General features: G+C 43.2%; 1 protein-coding gene across 1 annotated transcript in view; it reads left to right on the plus strand.

The window, feature by feature from the left end:
- The first annotated feature begins 16,723 nt into the window (after positions 1–16,723).
- Positions 16,724–17,487, plus strand: part of STOM (stomatin) — a 31,042-nt gene continuing 30,278 nt past the window's right edge. Inside the window, exon 1 of the mRNA XM_061163264.1 lies at positions 16,724–16,882. Within this exon, the coding sequence (XP_061019247.1) occupies positions 16,822–16,882 (61 nt within the window). The 5' untranslated portion in view covers positions 16,724–16,821. The remainder of the gene's footprint in view (positions 16,883–17,487) is intronic.

Raw genomic sequence — 17,487 nt, forward strand, 5'->3', positions numbered from 1 at the left:
GGGCTCCAAAACCACTGCAGATGGTGACTGCAGCCATGAAATTAGAAGATGCTTACTCCTTGGAAGAAAAGCTATGACCTAGCTACACAGCATATTATAAAGCAGAGACATTACTTTGCCAACAAAGGTCCATCTAGTCAAAGCTATGGTTTTCCCAGTAGTTATGTATGGGATGTACGAGTTGGACTATAAAGAAAGCTGAGCGCCGAAGAATTGATGCTTTTGAACTGTGGTGTTCGGAGTAGACTCCTGTGAGTTCCTTAGAAAGCAAGGAGATTCAACCAGTCCATCCTAAAGGAGATCAACCCTGAGTATTCAGGATTCAGTTCTGTTCAGCTGCTCAGTCGTGTCCGACTCTTTACAACTCCATGTACTGCAGCATGCCAGGCCTCCCTGTCCATCACCAACTCCCAGAGTTTACCCAAACTCATGTCCATCCAACCATCTCATCCTCTGTCTTCTCTTTCTCCTACCCTCAGTCTTTCCCAGCATCAGGGTCTTTTCCAATGAGTCAGCTCTTCGCATCAGGTGGCCAAAGTATTGGAGTTTCAGCTTCAACATCAGTCCTTCCAATGAACACCCAGGACTGATCTCCTGTAGGATGGACTGGTTGGATCTCCTTGCAGTCCAAGGGACTCTCAAGAATCTTCTCCAACACCACAGTTCAAAAGCATCAATTTTTCGGTACTCAGCTTTCTTTATAGCCCAACTTGCACATCCATACATGACTACTGGAAAAACCATAGCCTTGACTAGACGGACCTTTGTCAGCAAAGTAATGTCTCTGCTTTTTAATATACTGTCTAGATTGGTCATAACGTTCCTTCCAAGGAGTAAGCTTCTTTTAATTTCATGGCTGCAATCACCATCTGCAGTGATTTTGGAGCCCCCAAAAATAAAGTCAGCCACGTTTCCAGTGTTTCCCCATCTATTTGCCATGAAGTGATGGGACTGGATGCCATGATCTTAGTTTTCTGAATGTTGAGCTTTAAGCCAACTTTTTCACTCTCCTCTTTCACTTTCATCAAGAGGCTCTTTAGTTCTTCTTCACTTTCTGCCATAAGGGTGGTGTCATCTGCATATCTGAGGTTATTGATATTTCTCCCGGCAATCTTGATTCCAGCTTGTACTTCATCCAGCCCAGCGTTTCTCATGATGTACTCTGCATATAAGTTAAATAAGCAGGGTGACAATATACAGCCTTGACATACTCCTTTCCTGATTTGGAACCAGTCTGTTGTTCCATGCCCAGTTCTAACTGCTGCTTCCTGACCTGCACACAAGCACACAGGTTTCTCAAGAGGCAGGTCTGGTATTCCCATCTCTTTCAGAATTTTCCACAGTTTATTGTGATCCACACAGTCAAAGGCTTTGGCATAGTCAATAAAGCAGAAATAGATGTTTTCTGGAACTCTATTGCTTTCTCAATGATCAAGCTGATGTTGGCAATTTTATCTCTGGTTCATCTGACTTTTCTAAAACCAGCTTGAACATCTGGAAGTTCATGGTTCACGTATTGCTTAAGCTTGGCTTGGAGAATTCTGAGCATTACTTTACTAGTGTGTGAGATGAGTGCAATTGTGCGGTAGTTTGAGCATTCTTTGGCATTGCCTTTCTTTGGGATTGGAATGAAAACTGACCTTTTCCAGTCCTGTGGCCACTGCTGAGTTTTCCCAATTTGCTGGCACATTGAGTGCAGCACTTTCATAGCATCATCTCTCAGGATTTGAAATAGGTCAACTGGAATTCCATCACCTGCACTAGCTTTGTTTGTAGTGATGCTTCCTAAGGCCCACTTAACTTCACATTCCAGGATGTCTGGCTCTAGGTGAGTGATCGCAGCATCATGGTTATCTGGGTCATGAAGATCTTTTTGGTATAGTTCTTCTGTGTGTTCTTGCCACCTCTTCTTAATATCTTCTGCTTCTGTTAGGTGCGTACCATTTCTGTCCTTTAGTGAGCCCATCTTTGTATGAAATGTTCCCTTGGTATCTCTCATTTTCTTGAAGAGATTTCTAGTCTTTCCCGTTCTGTTGTTTTCCTCTATTTCTTTGCATTGATCCCTGAGGAAGGCTTTCTTATCTGTCCTTGCTAGTCTTTGGAACTCTGCACTCAAATGGGTATATCTTTCCCTTTCTCCTTTGCTTTTTGCTTCTCTTCTTTTCACAGCTATTGGTAAGGCCTCCTTAGACAGTCATTTTGCTTTTTTGTATTTCTTTTTCTTGGGGATGGTCTTGATCCCTGTCTCCTGTACATTGTCACGAACCTCTGTCCATAGTTCATCAGGTACTGTGTCTATCAGATCTAGTCCCTTAAATCTATTTCTCACTTCCACTGTATAGTCATAAGGGATTTGATTTAAGTCATACCTGAATGGTCTAGTGGTTTTCCCTGCTTTCTTCAATTTAAGTATAAATTTGGCAATAAGAAGTTCATGATCTGAGCCACAATCAGCTCCCGGTCTTGTTTTTGCTGACTGTATAGAGCTTCTCCATCTTTGGCTGCAAAGAATATAATCAATCTGATTTTGGTGTTGACCATCTGGTGATGTCCATGTGTAGAGTCTTCTCTTGTGTTGTTGGAAGAGGCTGTTTGCTATGACCAGTGGGTTCTCTTGGCAAAACTCTATTAGCCTTTGCCCTGCTTCATTCTGTACTCCAAGGCCAGATTTGCCTTTTACTCCAGGTGTTTCTTGACTTCCTACAGTTGCATTCCAGTCCCCTGTAATGAAAAGGACATCTTTTTTGGGTGTTAGTTCTAGAAGCCATTGTAGGTCTTTAGTACCTTTCAACTTCAGCTTCTTCAGCATTACTGGTCGGGGTATAGGCTTGGATTACCATGATATTGAATGGTTTGCCTTGGAAATGAACAGAAATCATTCTGTCATTTTTGAGATTGCATTAAGTACTGCATTTTGGACTCTTTTGTTGACTATCATGGCTACTCCATTTCTTCTAAGGGATTCCTGCCCACAGTAGTAGATACAATCTTCATCTGAGTTAAATTCACCCATTCCAGTCCATCTTAGTTCGCTGATTCCTAGAATGTCAACGTTCACTCTTGCCATCTCCTGTTTGACCACTTCCAATTTGCCTTGATTCATGGACCTAACATTCCAGGTTCCTATGCAATATTGCTCTTTACAGCATCGAACCTTGCTTCTTTCACCAGTCACATCCACAACTGGGGGCTGTTTTTGCTTTGGCCCCATCCCTTCATTCTTTCTGGAGTTATTTCTCCACTGATCTTCAGTAGCATATTGGGCACCTACCGACCTGGGGAGTTCATCTTTCAGTGTCCTATCTTTTTGCCTATTCATACTGTTCACGGGGTTCTCAAGGCAAGAATACTGAAGTGGTTTGCCATTCCCTTTTCCAGTGGACCACATTCTGTCAGACCTCTCCACCATGACCCGTCCGTCTTGGGTGGCCCCACACGGCATGGCTTAGTTTCACTGATTTAGACAAGGCTGTGGTCCTGTGATCAGATTGGCTAGTTTTCTGTGATTGTGGTTTCAGTCTCCCCTTTGATGCCCTCTCTCAGTCCATACTGTCTCACTTGGGTTTCTCTTACCTTGGTCGTAGGGTGTCTCTTCACGGCTGCCCCAGCAAAGCACAGCCATTGCTCCTGACCTTGGATGTGGGATTGCTTCTCTCGGCTGCCACCCCTGACCTTGGATGTGGGGTAGCTCCTCTCAGCCACTGCCCCTGACCTTGGATGTGGGGGAGCTCCTCTCAGCCGCCGCCCCTGACCTTGGACGTGGGGTAGCTCCTCTCAGCCACTGCCCCTGACCTTGGACGTGGGGGAGCTCCTCTCAGCCACTGCCCCTGACCTTGGACATGGGGGAGCTCCTCTCAGCCACCGCCCCTGACCTTGGACGTGGGGGAGCTCCTCTTAGCCGCCACCCCTGACCTTGGACGTGGGGGAGCCCCTCTCGGCTGCTCCTGGGCCGTGCAGCCACCGCTCCTAAACTTAAAGTGAGGTTTTTCTCATAAGGATTGGTGTTCCTTTATATAAATGGAAGCCTGGAGTCACCTAGGCATGCCACAAGTCAAATACACTGACTTGTGAGGTAAGCAAGGCTTCAGCTTGAGGTGAGAACTCTGCTACACCCAGGTTGTAATTTCTGCAAAGTTACATTCCTCTTTCTGACCCTTTCAGCTATTTCTTCCCATCTGTCTTAAGCACAATTCTTGAAAACAAGTATGAGTTTACAATTGCATAGTCACAACAGAGAGAAAACTGAAACCATCTGGGGAGCTTTTTCAAAAGATACATACCTAGAGCTTGACCTTAAGAAATTTCCATTTCTTGGGTGGGGTCTCAGCACATGATCTTGAAAAAGTCTCCAGACAATTCTGATAAAACCTCTCTGAAAGAGAAGTGTTTCCCTGAAACCATATTTAGGCTTTTTTCCTGAAGAAACTATGCAAATGATTCCTGACTTCCCATGGTTCGACTTAGAACTTTGACTTTACAATGGTGCAAAAGGGATATGCCTTCAGAAGAAACTGTACTTTGAATTGTGAATTTTGACCTTTTCCTAGGCTATCAACAGCATTCTGTCTTGATGCTGGGCAGCCACAGTTCCTATTAAGCCACACAATCACAAGGGGGAAACAACATATATTTACAACCACTCTGTACCCACACAACTATACTGTTTTTCACTGTCAATACAGAAGTCAATAAACTGCATGAGATAGTCAACACTATATTATAAAATAGGCTTTACATGACATGACTTAGCCCAATAGTAGGCTAATGTAAGTGTTCTGAGTACGCTTAAGGTAAGCTAGGCTATGCTATGATGTTCTGTGGGTTAGATGCACTAAATGTATTTTTGACTCACAATATTTTCAACTCATGATTTCAACTTAGTTTCTTCGGGACATAACTCCATCACAAGTTAAGGAAGACCTATATACATAAGAAAGGGTTGGGGCAGATTTAGAAATTGAAAATATAAATATCAACTTAGGAAACTAAAAAAAAATTCAAATTATTGGTATCAGTAGTCATTTAATGCTGCTCACTGATGTCTATCTAATTCTCTCTTTCCTAAACCCAGCTGCTGCTGCTGCTAAGTCCCTTCAGTCGTGTCTGACTCTGTGTGATCCCACAGACGGCAGCCCACCAGGCTCCCCCGTCTCTGGGAGTCTCCAGGCAAGAACACTGGAGTGGGTTGCCATTTCCTTCTCCAATGTGTGAAAGTGAAAAGTGAAAGTGAAGTCGCTCAGTCATGTCTGACTCTTAGTGACCCCATGGACTACCAGGCTCCTCCATCCATGGGATTTTCCAGGCAAGAGTACTGGAGTGGGGTGCCATTGCCTTCTCCATCCTAAACCCAGAGAACCACACTTTTCCCTGCTTGTCTGAAGTTTGACCTGGCTAAGTTACTGGCTTCCATCAATGAAACATAAACATCAGGGCACGTGTCACTTCCAAGCAGAAGCCTTCAAGAGAGAGTACACAAGTCACCTCATCCCCTTTTCTTTCCCTTGTGATGGTGGAAGCACATGTCAACGTGGAGTGTCCATCAGCTGAGATCCCTGGGTGACTGATGAAAAGGCCTCTGTCATCCCAGGAGTAAGAAACAAAGACTTTTGTGAAAAATCATGGAAATATGAAAGCTGTTCATTGCTGCTGCTGTTGTTCAGTGCCTCAGTCATGTCTGGCTCTGAGACCCCACAGACTGCAGCATGCCAGGCTTCCCTGTCCTTCCCTGTCCACCTCTCAGAGTTTGCTCAAAATTCAGTTGGTGATGCTACCCAACCGTCTCGTCCTCTATCATCGCCTTCTCCTCCTGCCTTCAATCTTTCCCAGCATCATGGTCTTTTCCAATGCTCATTAATGCAACATAATCTACTCTGTCCTAACTGATAAACTGGCACTTCTTTCACTGAGTCTAAGCAATTTAAAGAGAATTGGTTCTGTCTTTAACAATGATAAAGTAAAACTCTCACTGTTTGCAGATGACATGATCCTCTACATAGAAAACCCTAAAGACTCTACCAGAAAATTACTAGAGCTAATCAATGAATATAGTAAAGTTGCAGGATATAAAATTAACACACAGAAATCCCTTCCATTCCTATACACTAACAATGAGAAAACAGAAAGAGAAATTAGGGAAACAATACCATTCATCATTGCAACAAAAAGAATAAAATACTGAGGAGCATATCTACCTAAAGAAACAAAAGACCTATATATAGAAAACTATAAAACACTTATGAAAGAAATCAAAGAGGACACAAACAGATGGAGAAATATACTGTGTTCATGGATTGGAAGAATCAATATTGTGAAAATGAGTATACAGCCCAAAGCAATCTATAGAGTCAATGCAACCCCTATCAAGCTACCAATGGTATTCTTCACAGAATTAGAACAAATAATTTCACAATTTGTATGGAAATACAAAAAACCTTGAATAGCCAAAGAAATCTTGAGAAAGAAGAATGGAACTGGAGGAATCAACCTGCCTGACTTCAGGCTCTACTACAAAGCCACAGTCATCAAGACAGTATGGTACTGGCACAAAGACAGAAATATAGATCAATGGAACTAAATAGAAAGCCCAGAGATAAATCCACGTACCTATGGACACCTTATCTTCGACAAATGAGGCAAGGATATACAATGGAAAAAAGACAACTTCTTTAACAAGTGGTTTGGGAAAACTGGTCAACCACTTGTAAAAGAATGAAACTAGAACACTTTCTAACACCATACACAAAAATAAACTCAAAATGGATTAAAGATCTAAATGTAAGACCAGAAACTATAAAACTCCTAGAGGAGAACATAGGCAAAACACTCTCCAACATAAATCACAGCAAGATCCTCTATGACCCACCTCCAAGAATATTGGAAATAAAAGCAAAAATAAATAAATGGGCCCTAATTAAACTTAAAAGCTTTTGCACAACAAAGGAAACTATAAGCAAGGTGAAAAGACAGCCTTCAGAATGGGAGAAAATAATAGCAAACGAAGCAACAGACAAAGGATTAATCTCAAAAATATACAAGCAACTCCTGCAGCTCAATTCCAGGAAAATAAATGACCCAATCAAAAAATGGGCCAAAGAACTAAACAGACATTTCTCCAAAGAAGACACACAGATGGCTAACAAACACATGAAAAGATGCTGAACATCACTCATTATCAGAGAAATGCAAATCAAAACCACAAGGAGGTACCATTACACGCCAGTTAGAATGGCTGCTATCCAAAGTCTACAAGCAATAAATGCTGGAGAGAGTGTGGAGAAAAGGGAACCCTCTTACACTGTTGGTGGGAATACAAACTAGTACAGCCACTATGGAGAACAGTGTGGAGATTCCTTAAGAAACTGGAAATAGAACTGCCATATGACCCAGCAATCCCACTCCTGGGCATACACACCGAGGAAACCAGAAGTGAAAGAGGCAGGTGTACCCCAATGTTCATCGCAGCACTGTTTATAATAGCCAGGACATGGAAGCAACCTAGATGCCCATCAGCAGACAAATGGATAAGAAAGCTATGGTACATATACACAATGGAATATTACTCAGCCATTAAAAAGAATACATTTGAATCAGTCCTAATGAGATGGATGAAACTGGAGCCCATTATACAGAGTGAAGTAAGCCAGAAAGATAAACACCAATACAGTATACTAACGCATATATATGGAACTTAGAAAGATGGTAACGATAACCCTATATGCAAGACAGAACAAGAAACACAGATGTATAGAACAGACTTTTGGACTCTATGGGAGAAGGCGAGGGTGGGATGATCTTAGAGAATAGCATCGAAACATGTATATTATCAAGTGTGAAACAGATCGTCAGCCCAGGTTGGATGCATGAGACAAGTGCTCAGGGCTGGTGCACTGGGATGACCCAGAGGGATGGGATGGGGAGGGAGGTGGGAGGGGGGTTCAGGATGGCGAACACATGTAAATCCATGGCTGATTCATGTCAAAGTATGGCAGAAACCACTACAATATTGTAAAGCAATTAGCCTCCAACTAATAAAAATAAATGGAAAAAAAAAAAACAATAACTAAAAACTTACATAGATGGCACTGATTAGAGGGAAATGGGGGAGTTTTAGCGTCAGAGTGACCTAAGTTTAATCTGTGGTGTTGCTTGCTTATTGTAATAATAAAAATTAGTATATAAAGTCTGTATAAGATATAATTACTTTTAGCAACCATTAACACATATTAAAGAGCCTCTTGATGAAAGTGAAAGAGGAGAGTGAAAAAGTTGGCTTAAAGCTCAACATTCAGAAAACTAAGATCATGGCATCCAGTCCCATCACTTCATGGCAAATAGATGGGGAAACACTGGAAACAGTAGCCAACTTTATTTTTGGGGGCTCCAAAATCACTGCAGATGGTGATTGCAGCCATGAAATTAAAAGAAGCTTACTCCTTGGAAGGAACGTTATGACCAACCTAGATAGCATATTAAAAAGCAGAGACATTACTTTGCCAACAAAGATCCATCTAGTAAAGGCTATGGTTTTTCCAGTCGTCATATATGGATGTGAGAGTTGGGCTATAAAGAAAGCTGAGTGCCGAAGAATTGATGCTTTTGAACTGTGGTGTTGGAGAAGATTCTTGAGAGTCCCTTGGACTGCAAAGAGATCCAACCAGTCCATCCTACAGGAGATCAGTCCTGGGTGTTCATTGGAAGGACTGATGTTGAAGCTGAAACTCCAATACTTTGGCCACCTGATGCGAAGAGCTGACTCGGAAAAGACCCTGATGCTGGGAAAATTGAGGGTAGGAGAAAGAGAAGACAGAGGATGAGATGGTTGGATGGACATGAGTTTGGGTAAACTCTGGGAGTTGGTGATGGACAGGGAGGCCTGGCATGCTACAGTTCATGGGGTCGCAAAGAGTCGGTCACAGCTGAACGACTGAACTGAACTGAACACATACGAAGTTGCTTACTATGTGCCAGGCATTGTGCTATGCACTTTACATGGGTTATTTCACTTACTTTTCCATTTTAAAGATGAGAAAAATGAAAAAAAAATATGAGAAAAATGAAGATTAATGGTGTTAAATAAATTGCCCAAGGTCAGAGCACTATGAAATGGTGGAACAAGGACTCTAACACAGGCAGCCGGGCCACAGAGCCTGTGATCTTCGTGACTCCTCTACACTGTCTCCCAGAGTGACTCTGACCAAATTATTTTGCATCTCAGCTTCCTCAATTTAGGATGAGGTTGAAAGCAATCAGGCAACGTGTTTATGAGGATTAAAGGAGATACTATCATTTCTGGCATACAGTAAGCATTTAAGACACGGTAGCTAGTATTTTTCAGTAGCCAATATGTCAATCATTTCTGCCTATTCTATAAATGGAGATTAGTCAATATGCAAGAAAAAGGTAACATTAGTGAATACTTGTCATAACCTATGGGAATACTGTACTGTAAAAAGATAGGTAGCACAGGCACAATAATCAAATCCTACATTACTATGCTTGCATTCCTTAATGGCCGATATGGAAATGATTATTGTTAATTTCCTTAAATAAATAAAGTTTTTTTAAAATAAAGATACAGTGTACAAATAGCACCCATAAAATTTCCAATGATGTATCCAGTAACTTCAAGCCATTATTATTATTTTTTTTATTATTATTTTTTAATATTTATTTATTTTCTTTGGTTGTGCCAAGTCCTAGTTGCAGCAAGTGGGATCCAGTTCCCTGAGCACGGACTGAACCCAGGCCCCTTGCATCGGGAACATGGAATCTTAGCCACTGGACCACCAGGGAAGTCCCAAGCCATTATGCTTTAAAGTCCAAGGAAAAACATCTCAAGAATAGTGAGAAGATATTTTATGCTCAGCTAGCCACAAATGATATGCTGGGATCATTCAATAACCTTATGTTCACATATTAATTACTGACTACATAAGAAAACACCATTATTAAATGTGAAACTATTTGTTCTGGGCCTTTTCTTTAACTTCCTCATTTCTTTTGCTTCCTTATGTAATGTTATAAGAGTATATACTTTCTACACAGACAATCATGTCTTCTGCAAAGACAATTTTATTTTCTTCTTTCCAAATCTGTATACTTTCCACTTCCTCTTTTTCATTAGCTAGGAGCTTCCTGGGTAGCTCAAATGGTAAAGAATCTGCCTGCAATGTGGGAGACCTGCGTTTGACGCCTGGGTCGGAAGATCCCCTGGAGGAGGGCATGGCAACCCACTCCAGTATTCTTGCCTGGAGAATCCCACGGACGGAGGAGCCTGAGGGGCTACAGTCCATGGGGTCGCAGAGTCGGACACGACTGAATGACTATCACTCTCACTATCAGGATATCCAGTATGATGTTGAAAAGGAGTTTCCTTGCTCCTGATCTTAGTGGGAAAGCTCCTACTGTCTCTCTGTTAAGTATGACGTTCACTGTAGGTTTTCTGTACATGTTCTTTATCAAGTTGAGGAAGCCTCTCTATTCCTCTCTATTTACTCAGTTCTTATGATGAGTATTGGATTCTGTCAAATGCTTTTTCTGCATCTGTTGATAGGATCATGTGACTTTTCTTTAGCCTGTTGATGTGATAGATTATACTGACTGATTTTCAAATGCTGAACCATTTCATATGTAACTGCATATAATCCTTTTTATATGTTGTTGGATTACATTTGCTTACATTTTGTTGAGAACTTTTGTACCTATCTTCATGGGTGATACTGGTCTATAGTTTTCTTTTATGTAACATCTTTGTCTGATTTTGGTATCAGAGTAATGCTGGCCTCATAGAATGAGTTAGGAAGTATTCCTTTTGTTTCTATTTTATACAAGAGATTGTAGAGAACTGGTATAATTTCTTTCTTAAATGTTTGGTAGAAATCACCAGTGACCACATCTGGGCCCACTACTGTCTGTTTCAGAAGCTTATTACTTATTTAATTTCTTAAATAGATAAAGACCTATTTAGATTGTCTATTACATGATCTTTTGATAAGAGGAGTTCATTCCATCCCTCTTGTTAAGATCCTTCATAACTTACAGCTTCATAATTATCTTCTAAGTTTGGCATATGCTTTTTAGTCCATTGTCATTTCTTACCACTTTCACTCCCTGCATATATGATTACACACATTTCCCCCCAGAATATCAAGCTCTGATATACCCACATGCATTTACAGAGGCATCCTCTGTATTCCAAAGGTATCCTTTTCTAACTTGTATTTGTCTTACTAAACTCAGCTTTCTGCAGAAGCTGTTCTTGATGTCTCCAGGCAGTTCAGCTGTCCCATTCAACTTGTATAATAGAGAAACAAAAACTACTCTTTAAAACTACCAAAAATTCCAAGCTTTTCAGTAGTTATTTTACATGTTCCATGTAATTCAAGGTATACAATAAACTATATGATACTGATCTGGTTGTAGATTGTGTCCTTTATAAATTCATTACCTAAAACAGACACATTTTGATACAACATATCAAGGACAGTGCAAACACTGAACAATAAAGCATCATTTCAAGATAAAGGTTAAATATATATCAAGAATAAAGACTCAGTATATATCAAGACAAGACAAACATGAGTACTCATTTGGATGCATGCTTAGATGTGTCATTTATCAAGGCTGTATTATGAAATGTTTGAGTCTTTCTGTTTCTTTTATTTATTGTGAATAATTAAGAGCTAAAACTCTGGAGTCACACAGACTTGAGGGAAACACTACTTATACTTTGTGAGATCTTGGCCAAGGAAGTAAACCCCATCTGGGTTTTCTCAGGGGATAAATAAAGTAGTAATTGGTAGTGATAGTAAATGATGATACTGATATTGCTAGAGTTACTAAAAATAGTGTCATTATATAGACCTCTTTCCTTCCACATACAACGGTGAAAAAAAAAAAAACTTTTTTTTACCATGACTCTTTAGTGCCCTGTGAATAATAACCTATTGAAAAGAGAACCCCTTCTCCAACCTAATTCTCCCTTTTTCATTTTTATAACTTTGACAAAAGTAGTTGAATATAGCAGTCACTAGATGGAGCAACATTCCTAGCAGAGTAATTCTTCTAACCAAGAACTTTCCATTTAGTATTTAATAAAAATAAACCAAGTCTAGAAGAAAAATCACTCATAAGTAGGTTACCTGGTACATTTTGTTACCTGGTACATTTGAGCATAAATGATTTTGAATACCTCAGAGATATGGATATGAGAAAACAAGAGAGATATTTGGATACACCACAGTCATATGTGGTATTAAAAGCTGAACTGGGTTCCCCCAAGTCATATGTTGAAATCCTAACCCCCAGCACCATAGAATGTGACTGTATTTGGAGGTAGGGTCTTTAAAGAGGTAATTAAGTTAAAATGAGGTCATTAGGCTAGGCTCTAATCCAATATGACTGGTGTCCTTATAGCAAGAGGGGATTTGGGCACAGAAGTATACAGAGAGAAGACAACATGAAAAAACAAGAAAAAGAAAATTATCTACAAGTCAAGAAGAGAGACCTGGAACAGATGCTTCCTTCAGGCTCCTTAGAAGAAACCAACTCTGCTGAACCTCAATCTTGGACTTCTCACTTCCAAAACTGCAAGAAAAATAAACTTCTGATGTTTTAGCCATCCAGTCCATTGCACTTGACTATGTAAACCCCAGCAAACCAATACAGGCTTCCCAGATGGCACTAGTAGTAAAGAATCTGCCTGCTAATGCAGGAGACGCAAGAGACTTGGGTTCAGTCCCTGGGTTGGGAAGATCCCCTGCAGGAGGAAATGGCAACCCACTCCAATATTCTTGCCTGGAGAATTCCAGGGAGAGAGGAACCTGGCAGGGTGTAATCAAGGGGACTGCTAAGAGTAGGATCCGACTGAGTACACACACAGAGCAAACTACTACATGTGGAAAGTAATACTAGAAAATAAGCTCCATACAGGCAAGAATTTTTGTCTTTTTTGTCCATTGTTATATCCCAAGCACCTAGAACAATGCCTGGCACATAATATGTGTTTGATAAATATCTGCTTTGTGAACTAATAAAGCAGATTAATAAAATTCTTGCCATAGATGACTCTACTAAATACCAGTGATGTTTTCTATTTTCATAAGATCCGAGAACATGAACACCCAGTGCTCTTACCAAGTACTATGGTGTAATTGGTCTGCTGCCACAGCCCAAATACAAAAAGTCCTCTGGTGAAACTCCTGTTATGATTCAGTTCCTGGAGTAATTTCCTGAAGAAGAGTCAAGAAGACAAATACTACTGTAATATAATAAATGTGAATTAGTCCACACAGAGAAACAGATCAACCTTGTTAGACCCACCCTGGGGAAAATGCCACAGATACAGCTTGCTGGTAATGCTGTTCTCACATAAGCATCTGGTTAGCTGATTTCACCACAGGCATTGTGAACAGCCTGGAATCATAATTTAAAGGAAAAATAAATAAGGACTTTCTCTGCTGTTCTTCAAGCACTTTTTAGATGGACACAGAAAAAAAACACTAATTAAATTGCCTTCTTATATATTCAGTTACAAAGTCACGGTGCATGTCTGTCTTAAACCCATATCCAGGTCTTAATGTCATCACTATTACCATCAATCGATACTTAATTTGGTACCCTGAAGATGCTAGGAAAATAACAGCAAAATAAAACAAAAGAAATATGGGATGAAGACTCTGATTTTAAATTATACGCAAATATCCTTTAAATAGGGCTTCCCTGGTGTCTCACGTGGTAAAGAATCCCCCTGCAATGAGGGAGAGCTGGGTTCGATCCCTGGGTCGGGAAGATCCCCTGGAGGAGGGCATGGCCACCCACTCCAGTATTCTTGCCTGGAGAATCCCCACGGACAGAGGTGCCTGGTGGGCTACAGTCCATGGGGTCGCAAAGTTGGAAAAGACTGAGCAACTAAGCACAGCACAGCATATCCTTCAAATAACAGCTAGAAGAAAAATTCACCAAAATGATAATAGTTCTGTTAGAGGCAAGAATACTATAAATAATTCTTTCTCTCTTCAATTTGTAATTTTATATAATAAGTCTGTTTTTAGAGCATAAAGTTCTCAAAAAACATTCTAACCTCTAATCATTACTAAAGTGAAAGTCACTTAGTCGTGTCCAACTCTGCGACCCCATGGATGGTAGCCTGCCAGCCTCCTCTGTCCATGTGGATTCTCCAGGCAAGAATACTGGAATGGGCTGCCATGCCCATCTCCAGGGGATTTTTCCAACCCAGGGTTGGAACCCAGGTCTCCTGAATTGCAGGCAGATTCTTTACCGTCTGAGCCACCAGGGAGCCCAAATCATTACTGAAATTTCCCCCAAAGAGAGAAGACGATACAACAGTATTTATTTTTAAAGCATATTTTAAATTTTATTTATTAATAAATTTTTGGCTGCACTGGGTCTTTGTTGCTGCAGGCAGGCTTTCTCTAGTTGAAGCAAGCGCGGGCTACTCTTCATTGACGTGTTCAGGCTCTAGAATGTGACTTCAGTAGTTGTCCACATGCTCCACGCCATGTAGAATCTTTCCAGATAAGGGATCAAATCCTCATCCCCTGCATTGGCAGGTGGATTCCTAACCACTGGACCACCAGAAAGTCTTAAAGTATGTTTAATCAATAAATTTATATAAAGTATGTATGAGAAAGCCAGAATACAATAGCTTCATGGGCAAATAAAATTCAGCATTTTAAACTCTAAATTTGGAGATTCCCATCTACTTTGAAAGTAATTTAAAAATCAAGTCAAAGCTTGTTCTGTTTGGGGCCTGGAATTAGCTCCCAAACTGATGCAATCTGAAGCCAGGGCCAACAAGTGTTTACCAAAGTCTTCGTCCCAGAGGGAGAAGACGCTTTTCTAATTCTCCAGAAGTGATGCTGTTGGGATTGGCTTGAGATGTGAAACAGGCAGCAGGAGTAGTAGGAGTACGAACATGAAATTCATTCTGAAATACTCCCCTTTCCAGCAAAAATGAAAGCTACTTTCCCACAATATACAATTTATAATCAAGCCCTCCTTTATAAAAGGTTTTAATTAGCTGCTTGTGCATTCCCTCCTTATTCCTAGGAACCATGGCATAAACAGGAAGTTCATGCCTCTGGGGCTTATTTGTTGCAGAATGGAAAATATGAAGCTGTGGACTTTCTCAAGGATGATTTAGAGGGAAAGGAGCCTTAAATTACCATACTCCCCTCCTTATCTTCTCCAGAAGGCTTAAAAACCAAGCCACTTCACAAGCAGTACTCCACTCCCACGAATATAAACAGTTCTTTCCCGCCTGTGACTGGAGATAAACTTGAGAGCTCTGCTGTAGGCCTGTGCCATACTCTAGTGTGGGCACCCCAAAGCAACGATGATCTGCCACTCAGCACCCTTACAACTGTGTGCTGCAGTCTGCCGACAACCGCAGGACTCCAGAGCTAAAACTAGAAAGTCTACCGTATCGACTACCCAAACATCACAAAGTGTTGGATATTCTAAGGCCAGGCCGATGGAAGAGCTCTGCAGCTTGACTGTAACGGTGGTTATACAAAACTAGGCACGAGATAAGACGGCACAGAAGGATACGTATACATCGTGTGCCACTGTCCATTTCCTAGCTTTGCTACTACACTTAAGATGTATTATGACAGCACACTGGATAGAGTGTACACATAAGCTCTCGCTACTGTCTTTGCAACTTGCGGAGAATCTGTCTTTGTTTCCAGATGAAATGTTTTTTAAAGTGCGTCTGCTCGTGCACCTCGCTATACTTTGAATGGCTTGCATCCGGACAAGTCATCCAGAATAAAACAGCCTGGTTTTCTACCGTGAGGTTGCAGCCGCCTTCCCAGCAGAAAGCTGGAGGTGGGGAATACTCTGGCTAGTGCTCGCCTCTCTGCCTGGGATTCCCTCACCGCCCTCCCACCCCGCCTGTCCTTCCCAAGGGTGGCTCCTTCTCGTCTTTCAGGTCACACCTCACTGCCGCCTCCTTACAGAGGCTTTCCCTTGGCCCGGTATCTAGAGTAGCTACTCCCGGGGCTTTCCGAGTTCCCCGAACCCTTCACGGCGCGCGCCGGTGGCCACGTGTAACGCTTTGCTTTACTTGCCGGTTACCTGTAACACCTCCAGGAGGGCGGGCCCCCCCTGGCGTGCTCGGTCCCCAGCAATGAGTACCCCGCCCGACGACGGCAGGGAGAGGACTTTATTTCAATAAAGGCACCTCATTCGAATTCCCTCTGAGCTCGAGGCTGGTCGCACCGCTTCCTTCCCCTCACACCACGGGAGCTCCCGGTCTAGGGCTGACTTTGGTGCCCTCACTCGGCCCACACGAGTGCGCCTCTGCTTCCTGCCTTTACCTGGACCCTAACCCGCCCAAGGAGGGCACCATCTTCTTCTAATTCGTTTGCCCAGAAGGGAGCCGCTTCAGAGTCTTTCTCCACAGCCTTTCCTCAGGCCATCCTCTCAGCCCCCTCCAGTATCTCTTCTACCGCAGCTCCCGCCCCGGGGACCTCCGCCCTTCATTTCCGGCGAGGCCCCTCCCTTCCGGTGCTGCCCCCGGCCCGGACCCCCGCCTCAGGGGCGCCTCGCCCCTCAGGCCACGCCCCTCAACCCTTGGATCGCTGGAAGGGCGGGAGAAGAGGCCGCGCGGGAGGGGCGGGCGGCGGCTGGGGGGCGTGTCCTCCTAGGTCCTGGGAGGCGATTGGCTGGACCGCGGAGAAGGGGCGGGACTGCTGCCTGTGTCTAGGGGCTCCCGGGTCATCTCCGGGCATTCTTCGCAGTTCCACCTCAGGCTGTGGCGACTTCGACTAGAGAGTAGCGACTCTGGTTCCTGGCAGCATGTCTGACAAGCGGCCAGCAGTGGACACCCAAGCTCGGCGGCTTCCCGATTCCTTCAAGGGTGAGCCCCGTGCCCCTGGCGAGGCCCGTGGGGTCTCCCAACGTCTCCCTTCACCTCCTTTCGGGAAGGGCCCCAGCCCAAAGGCCCCAGGAATATCTGCGATGTTTCTTAGCCTAGTGACCGTTGCTCACAACCGACGTTTCTGCCCATTGTACGCTGAGAATGACGAACCCTACTTCCCAGGCTGGGGGGAAAGTTTTAGGGATGTTAGGGTGCAGGATGCACGCCCAGTGCCCCGCACTGCCGGGACGCGGCATCGAGGGCGTGTCTCCGGTGCCCACGGCCAGAGCAGGGACTCGCGTTATCCAGCGGCTGCCAGATGCCAGGCCCTGTGCCAGCGCTTTCCGCTCGTTATCTCGTGGCGTGCACGAGTGACTGGCGGCAGCGGCTGGTGGAGTCGGGGCTCAAACCTGCCCGCCACGCCCGGGCGCGGGGGAAGTCGGCGTCTTCGCCCCGCTCCCCTTCAGCCCCATCCGAGGACAGCTCCGCCACCCCGCCCTCGCCCACCCTCAGAGTAAGCCCGGGTCCTCCCGAACTAGAGAGAACTCCTGCTCCCCACCCTGGCCAGTTGGTCCTACTAAACCCCACAACAGACCCGTGCGGTT

Source organism: Dama dama, chromosome 16 (genome assembly GCF_033118175.1).
Source record: "Dama dama isolate Ldn47 chromosome 16, ASM3311817v1, whole genome shotgun sequence".
In the NCBI taxonomy this organism is placed as follows: domain Eukaryota; kingdom Metazoa; phylum Chordata; class Mammalia; order Artiodactyla; family Cervidae; genus Dama; species Dama dama.